General features: G+C 53.4%; 1 protein-coding gene across 1 annotated transcript in view; it reads left to right on the top strand.

Annotated features, from left to right (window-relative positions):
* The window catches only part of INPP5D (inositol polyphosphate-5-phosphatase D), a 133,334-nt gene extending 125,884 nt beyond the window's left edge, over window positions 1-7,450 (top strand). Inside the window, exons 26-28 of the mRNA XM_061205985.1 lie at window positions 492-758; window positions 4,632-5,238; window positions 6,252-7,450. Coding sequence (XP_061061968.1) covers window positions 492-758; window positions 4,632-5,238; window positions 6,252-6,254 — 877 coding nt within the window. The 3' untranslated portion in view covers window positions 6,255-7,450. The remainder of the gene's footprint in view (window positions 1-491; window positions 759-4,631; window positions 5,239-6,251) is intronic.
* Window positions 7,451-7,983: the final 533 nt, after the last annotated feature.

Raw genomic sequence — 7,983 nt, forward strand, 5'->3', positions numbered from 1 at the left:
CTGTTGCTGGGACAGGTCAACCCCTCATACCGCAGGGCCTTTGCACTTACTGCTTCTCCCCTCTCTCCCTTCTCAGAGAGGCCCTCACTGGCCACCCTACGCCCAGGTGGTCCCAACCCTAGTCTATCTCTGCCCCTTTTGTTACTCTCAGTCAGACTTGAGCAGTGTATAAATATCTCGTCTCTCAGGCACAGAGCTTGTTTTGTTTGTCTCCCCATCATACGTTGGTTCCAAGAGAACAGAGACTGTGGCTGTCTCATTTACAACCATATTTCCTCCTATTGTTCCTGGTGTTACCAGGCACTCAGTAACTATTTTGTTGTATGAATAAATGAATGAATGAACGAATGAATGAATGTATCCACCACCCCAGAAGTGAAGGAGTTGAGGAGAGCCTGAGGAGGCCCGAGGGGGCATCAGAGGACACTGTCCTTAGGTTGGTGCTGACCTAGAGGAGCCCTGAGGTGTGACTTTGTGTGTCTCCCGCACAGGGTCCCTCCATGTGGTGGCTCCAGCATCACTGAAATCATCAACCCCAACTACATGGGAGTGGGGGCCTTCGGGCACATGAAGCAGACCCTGTCCCCCGACCAGCAGCCCACCGCCTGGAGCTACGACCAGCCGCTCAAGGACTCCTCCCTGGGGCCTGGAAGGGGGGAGAGCCCTCCAACACCGCCCTCCCAACCGCCCATATCACCCAAGAAGTTTTCATCATCGACAGCAACACGGGGCCCCTGCCTCAGGACGCAGGAGCCAAGGTGAGCATCGTCTTCACCAAGGCCTCTCCCTTCCCTAGGTTTTCACCACCAGGAAAGCTGGCCCTAGAATAGAAGCTGCGTGAGAGCAGGGATGTGCGTCCACTTTGGTCACTGACTCACCCCGGGGCCTAGAACACAGTAGGCTCTCGAGAAATGCTTGTAGAATCTCCGATTCTTAGCCTATTGGTGTAAACCTGAAAGGTTTTTTAAAAAGAGGATTTAAAAAATTTAAATATAGTGCCTGAGAAAAACACACTCCTGTAAAAACGACCTTCATTGAAAAATACGTTTCTGTAAGTAGTGAACCTTCATCAACCTCCCACTCCCTGGAGGGCCCTGCAGAACAGAGGTGGGAATTTCCACGTAGGAGTCCCTCCCCAGCTCCGAGTTCCCCTCTCTCTTCTTAACCACGAGGGTTCCTGTTCCCACGCGCAACTCTCCTGTCTCTCCTGTTGAGGCCAATTTGAAAAAACAGCAGCTGGGACCAGGAATTCCGAAGGGGAGGAGAACAGCCAGCCTGCAGAGGGAGGGGGTTTGGCCATGAAACTTCGGGAAAAACCCAGCGGTTAGAGAGAGCTGACCTGCACCGAGAACTGGTCCAGACATCACGTACCTGGAGGCCCGGAGCCCGGAGCCGGGGAGGAGCCCGCAGAGCCGCCGCCTTAACCAAGCAAACCCACGCATGCGCGCCTTGTGCAAACGCAGGATCGGGAGCCCCCCAAGTTTCTAGTAACCACAGGGTGACAGATGGAAATTAAAAGTGCAAACCTTAATTAACAATGATTGAAGATGCACAAAATATCATTCGCATCAGCTTCCTTTGGGGGCTGCCTGTACTGTTTATAATGACTTCAGGGCGCGGCTCTGGGCCTGTCTTCCCCTCTCTGAGGTCCTATGTTCCCCATGGCATTTTCTGTCGTGTATTAAGAGCCAGGGAACGGCACTGTTCCCCTCATCTCCTGCCACTTCCAACCCTCCCGCGCCTGGCGTGGCTGGAGTTTCCTCTGGATTGAAGGGCCGTTTACAATTCTCTTTCTTAAGCTTTTTCTCTTAAAAAAAACAAACAAACAAAAAAAACTGGACAAATGGAAGGAGGAAGGGATGGAGGGAAGGAGGAGGCTGGGACAGGACAGGGCCTGCCCCCGAGCTCAGCCTTGTCTATCTCTGTACCTCTAGTTTTCACAATTTGTTGATAACATTGTGGACCCTGGTCTTTCCGTAAGAAACCTGGGGGAAGGAGAAGCAGCCTCAGTTTCCTCTCCTGGAAAAATGAGGACAAAAGCCGTGTATGGCGGGTCCTGCGGCACCTCTTTGGCAAAGGTCACCTCTTTGGCGACCCCAGGAAACAGAGCTGTAAACAACTACAAAGAACAAGGGGACTGTTTAAGTGAAATGTTTTAAGTTCCCAAAGTAAATGTCTCTTTGTGCCCTCCTAACTGGAACACAGCTTATAGCTTGGAACAAGGTGGAGAGCCGTTCTCTCCGGTTTCACGGGTGACAGCTTCAGAATGGGGACATGTGTGTAGGCAAGGGGCCCAGGCTGGGCTCTAAGCTCACTTCTCAGCAAGGAGATGATTAGAGGCAAGAAGCTGGCAGCTCCCACACCTGCCTGCCACCCTCTTTGCTGCTCTGGACCCCCCCACTGGGCCTGAGAGAAGGCTGTGGAAGAGGGGGTATCACCAGTCCTCCTATCACTGCCCCATAAAAAAGTAAGGGACCAGCTGTCCCAGTTTGCCCAAGACTGTCTCCTGTTTTGCACTAAGAATCCCTCCTCCCAGGAAACCCCTGAATTCTGGGAAAACTGGGACGACTGGTCACCCTGGACCGAAGTCAGATGGTTAGAAAGAGGGCTCTTCTCAGACCCTGTTCGGCGCTTCACTCCTTTAGAAAACAGCCGACTCCAGAATCTGAGGAGTGAAATCACTGTGGCACAGGAATCAACCCTGTGCCCTGGGGATGCGTTCACTCACGCCACAGCCGTGGCTGCTATGGGAGCTGGTTTCTTTTCACCTTTGGTCAGGGAAATAAGACTTTTCAAAAGTGGTCTTCCCCAGCCTCCCCGCCCCCGCCAAGCCTTCCCCTCTCTGACAGTGACAGAAGCCCCCGCCTCGAGGGAAGACTTGCCTTGCCCCATCTCCTGCTCTTTTCCCAGGGCAGCAAGCTTTGCAATCACCAAAATGCTTGCACCCGGGGTCCTCTTCCTGGCCCTGTCCCTAATTCTCTGAGGCGAGACCTCTCCTATCTCCTCATTGAGTGTGGGCTTCAGGTGGCAGGCCACGCATTTTTCTTTTCTCCTTCTTGCCTCTTCATCAGAAACTTCTGGTCAGTGCCATTTTCATCCTCCTGCCCCTTCCTCCCTGTGCTAACTCATAGCAAAGGTCTTTGAGGATCCAGAGGGGGTGCAGAGGATGGCCCAAGGGGGAGGGGCAGACTTCCAAAGTCTTTGTTCAAGGCCCCAACATTTCTGGTTATATAACTGCTTCTAGGTCTTTCCAAAGAGTAATGAGCAAAAGACCAAGTCTACATGTCCCTGAGGCTAGCCTCCCCGACACCCCACATCATCTTGTCTCACTGGCACCTGTGCAAGGATGACATCTTGCCTCTGTCCCCTGCCCATGCCTCCTCCCCAAAGAGCCCATTAGCCGTGGCTGTTTGGCAACTTTGGAGCAGTGTTTCAGCACACGCTCCATCGGTACGAGGCATCACGGCCTGAACAGTTCAGTGCGTTTTCCAAGGGACCCACATTTTCTTCTCAAGAGCTTCCTTATTTTGCAGAAAGCAGAACCCAGAACACTCCCCCTGGGAAATTATGCCGTTGGCCAGAAAGTAAAATGTGTTCCCATTCCTGGTTCTCATAATTTGCTCAGCAGGAAATCACCTCCAGCAAGAGCAGTAATAAATCAGGAAACAGACAAAGGAAGCTCTCACCTACTTTGGGGACAGCATGGAGCTCCTCTGTCCATAAGTCAAACAGGCCTATTTTCTTGCTACTGGCTTGTTTCCTGATGCATGTCTCCAGGTTGCTTCTGATTTTCAACATAAATGCTGTCCGTTTTTTCCTTCTCCCTCTGAGTGAGGACACGAAGGAAACCACACTCACCAGGAGCTCTCCAGGGAGAGGACTTTATGCAGAGGAAAGAATACTGTGTTAATAGGGAATGTCGGTCCCCTGAGCACAGATTTCGTCTGGTTCACAGCCGCCTCCTGCACCTGGGGCAGCGTCGCACACTTGGGGGGCTCCTATACGTCTGTTAAATGGAGCTCCTTGACCTGGGACCCTCGATGAGCACAAGAAGCCTTGCAGGTGGCCTGGTCGCCTGCAAGGCTTCTGTTCCCCTGAGGGTCAGAGGAGAATTTGCTGAAGACATAGAGGAGAGGCTGCGGGATTCTTGGGGGAAGCCAGGAAGGGAGGTCTGTTAGCAGCAGTGATGGGGGCGCTGGCTGTGGAGGGCAGGCTGCTCTGATGAGGATGAAGCAGGTGGTTTTGGATTGGGGTGCCATGTAAGCCCCCCTCATCCCTTCAGTGAAGTCCCCCTTGCTCACCGATGCTCTGGTGTGCACAGTTTCTATGGTGGAAAATGTCCAAGGCAAGAGCTGAGGTTACCTATGAGATCATCAACATAGGAGTAACAGTTCCTTCTCCTGCCTTTTAAAAAAAAGTTTTCTTTTTAATCACGGTGGAATTCACATAACATAAAATTAAGCATAGCCTGTTTCAAGTGAACGACTCGGTGACATTGAGTACACTCACAATGCTGTGCTACCACCACGGCCATCCAGTTTCTTTATCGCCCCCAGAGAAACCCCACATGCATTAAGCAGTCATCCCCCACGTGTCTTTCTTCCCTGTGCATCCTCTTTCCCACGCTCCAGGCCCGGCGACGTGGGGAAGAGCGCCGGGGAACCTTTGCCTCCGGAGGACCCGCAGCTGACCAAGCCCGAGATGTTTGAGAACCCGCTGTACGGGTCTGTGAGTGCTTTCCCTAAGCCGGCTCCCAGGAAGGAGCAGGAATCCCCCAAGATGCTGAGGAAGGAGCCCCCGCCCTGCCCGGACCCGGGAATCTTGTCGCCCAGCATCCTGCTCTCCAAAGCCCAGGAGGCCGAGGGCGGCAAGGGGATGGGCAAGCCTGCGCCCGCGCCCGCGCCCTTCCTCAGCCCCACGCCCCGGCTCCGCTCTTTCACCTGCTCGTCCTCCACCGCCGAGGGCCGCCCGCCGGGTGGGGACAAGGGAAGCCAAGGGAAGCCCAAGGCCCCTGCCGGCTCGCAGGTCCCGGTGCCGGCCAAGAGGCCCATCAAGCCTTCCAGGTCAGAACTCAGCCAGCAGCCCCCGGCGCAGCGGCCACCCCTCCCGGTCAAGAGCCCGGCCGTCCTGCACCTGCAGCACTCCAGGGGCCGTGACTACCGCGACAACGCCGAGCTCCCCCACCTCGCCAAGCAGCGGCCAGAGGACGCGCCGCCGCCCGGCCGGGCCACCATGCAGGTGCGCTCGGGGCACAGCGCGCCGGGGAGCGGGTGCGCAGGCGCGGGCGTGTGATACAGGTGCACGTGGGTGTGCGTGCCTGTGAGTGATACCACCACCGTGGCCAGGAGTGCGCTCAGGTGCCCACGCACGGGTAGTGCATGCGTGTGCACGGGTGTGATACAGCCCACCATGCCTAGGAGTGTGCTCGGGTGCACGTGGGCTCTCATCCATGTGCGTGAGTGTGCGTGCGCATGTGCGTGGTACAATCACCCGGCCCAGGAGTGGGTTCCGAGAAACGGTGTTTTGGGAACTGAGAATGAGAAAAGAGGTAGAGACAGAATTTGAACCCAGCCTGCCCCCAAAGTCCTTGCTCCTACATTGAAAGGTTAAAGGAGGGGCTGGGGGTAAACTCTGAGTCCTCTGTGTCAGGCCCATAGGAATAAGGCTTCATAGATACAAAAGAGCCCAGATCATTTATATTACGTTATCATCGTTAGTATTAGTACTTAAAAATTTTCCAGTATTTTAGGGACTTCAGACTCAATGTCCCCTTCCTTCCTATAGAATAAGATTTCTTTTTGAGCAAAACTAATAGTGGTTAAGAACAGATTCTGGAGCCACACTGTCTTGGGTTTGAATCCCAGCTGTGCCACTTTCTGGCTCTGTGCCTTGAGCCTCAGTTTACTCATCTGTAAAAAAGGGGGCAATCAGTGGAACCTGCCTCACAGGTTTATAGGGAGGATTAAATTTTATTATATATCATTACTATATGTTACAACTTATATGTAAAAGGTATGTATTATCCATTGCATATTATTTCATGTGTATTATATATTACTCCGTATGCATATAATATATATGCACGTATATTAGAATGCGTGTAAGTACTTAGAACAGCGTGCCGGCCCCCTTCAGCACTAGGTTAGCCCTAAGCCTGCTCTAGCCCAGGGCATGCAAGGACATGGGGACCTTTAGTTAAATCTGGCCTGGCGAGAATGCAGAGCTGACAGTCTTCTGTTTTTGTCCCACAGTGAAGCCCCCGGTGAGCTGCCAGCGAGATGGGAGCCCAAAGGAGCAGCATGAAGCTGCTGGGACCCTCTCCCAGGACCCCTGTTCGCTCCTCCTACCCAGCTTCCTACGCAGGGCTTCGTCTTTTTCAGGAGAGGGTCTAGCTTCTGTGTGGTCAGCAAGGTGCACTGGCTGTGAAACTTGACACCCAGCACTGAAGTTGGAAGGAAAAACCCACCTGATGGGCACCAAACAACCCGCACACCTGGGCCCCCAGCTTGATCTTGATACTTGGGACCCAAGGGCCTTGTTCCGGCTGCCATTTTGAAGAAAGGAACTAAAGCGCTGATTTGCGGGTAGAGATATAAATAATAATAATAATAATAATATTAATAATAATAATGGCTACATGTAGGGAGCACTCAGCACCTGCCAGGTACCGTGCTAAGTGCTTTATGAACATTATGAGTTGAGTCTTTAGCCAACTAAAACCACATTCCCAGACCCCTCGGTTCAAAACAGTATGTCCTGAGTGGTTTGGACAAAGCATTAAAAATTAAGGCTAGTGCCCTCCTGTCGTGAGACAGCGCTTGGCCTTTAGGGAACTCTGAGGAATGAGTGGTTAATTTAGGGTACAGTGAACCTGGCCTTGTCTAGCTTCAGTGATGCAAACTGCTTTAGCTAAAGCTGCCGGGGTCCGGCAGAGCCGGTGTGGAGAACAGGGGTCTCTGGGTCATCCTAGTTCTTTAGTCGGAAGAAGAAAGAATATCAGCTCCTACTCTCCGGTGAAGAGATCTGGCTTCAGCCTGGACTGGCGATGCCCAGGCTCGTGCCAGGTCCCCCATGCCCTCCTGCAGGTGGGCAGGCACCGCCAGGCCATGGAATGAGCCACACCCCGAGCCTTATCTCATCGTGCTAATAGAAGAGTCTGTGCTGTTTGTTAGTTGCTGCAGAAAGCCAGCTTTCCTACCTGGCTGCCGGTGAGGGCGGGCCTCTTGGTTCCCGGCTCTCAAAGCAGTGCAGCCTTTTCTTTCCGAACTCTGTGGCTTTTGGCCCTGCTTCCTTGGTTACTAGGAGAATGGATTGGTGATGTTTGTTCTTGTGTTGCTTTTTGACATAATGAAATTAATGTAGGAAACCAAATCCAGAAGTGTGTGTGAGTTCAGGAGGATGGGTACGCACCCCACATCCCCATGTGTGTCAGTCTGCGTGACCAATAAATTGTGCCTTTCTCACCTCCCACCTGCGTGGCAGTTTTTCCTGACATTCAGCCACAGACATGCTTCTAGGCTGTCAGGGCTGCAGAGTGGCAGCCCAGGGAGGGGAGAATATCGAGGTTCACGGTAGAGATGGGCCAGCATTGTCCTGACCAGAGGGGACACCGTAGAATGAGTTTGAAGTTGGGCGTGGACCAGGAACAGCGGGAGACATCACACATCTTCGTGGGACTCCAGGCACACCCTGCAGCCACCAAACTTCCATCAGCATCGTTCCATTGCCACCACTGCCTGCTGTCCTGCAGCCACAAGTTCCTCCTGGCTTTTGTAAGTGTTCATTGCTGAGCTCCAGAGACAGTAAACACATGTAAACAATCGCCAGCTTGTGGGCCTCCAGACCCCCACGTTCAGGGGCAGCTTGCACTGCTATGGGTCAGGGAGCAGCACCCAGCCCAGAGGGCCAGTGTGGGTGCTGCCTGGCCCTCCTTCCAGGCTGCCTTGGTCTGGGCTGCTGTCCCCGCCACCTCAGGCTACTCGG

Source organism: Eubalaena glacialis, chromosome 1 (assembly GCF_028564815.1).
Source record: "Eubalaena glacialis isolate mEubGla1 chromosome 1, mEubGla1.1.hap2.+ XY, whole genome shotgun sequence".
Lineage (NCBI taxonomy): Eukaryota > Metazoa > Chordata > Mammalia > Artiodactyla > Balaenidae > Eubalaena > Eubalaena glacialis.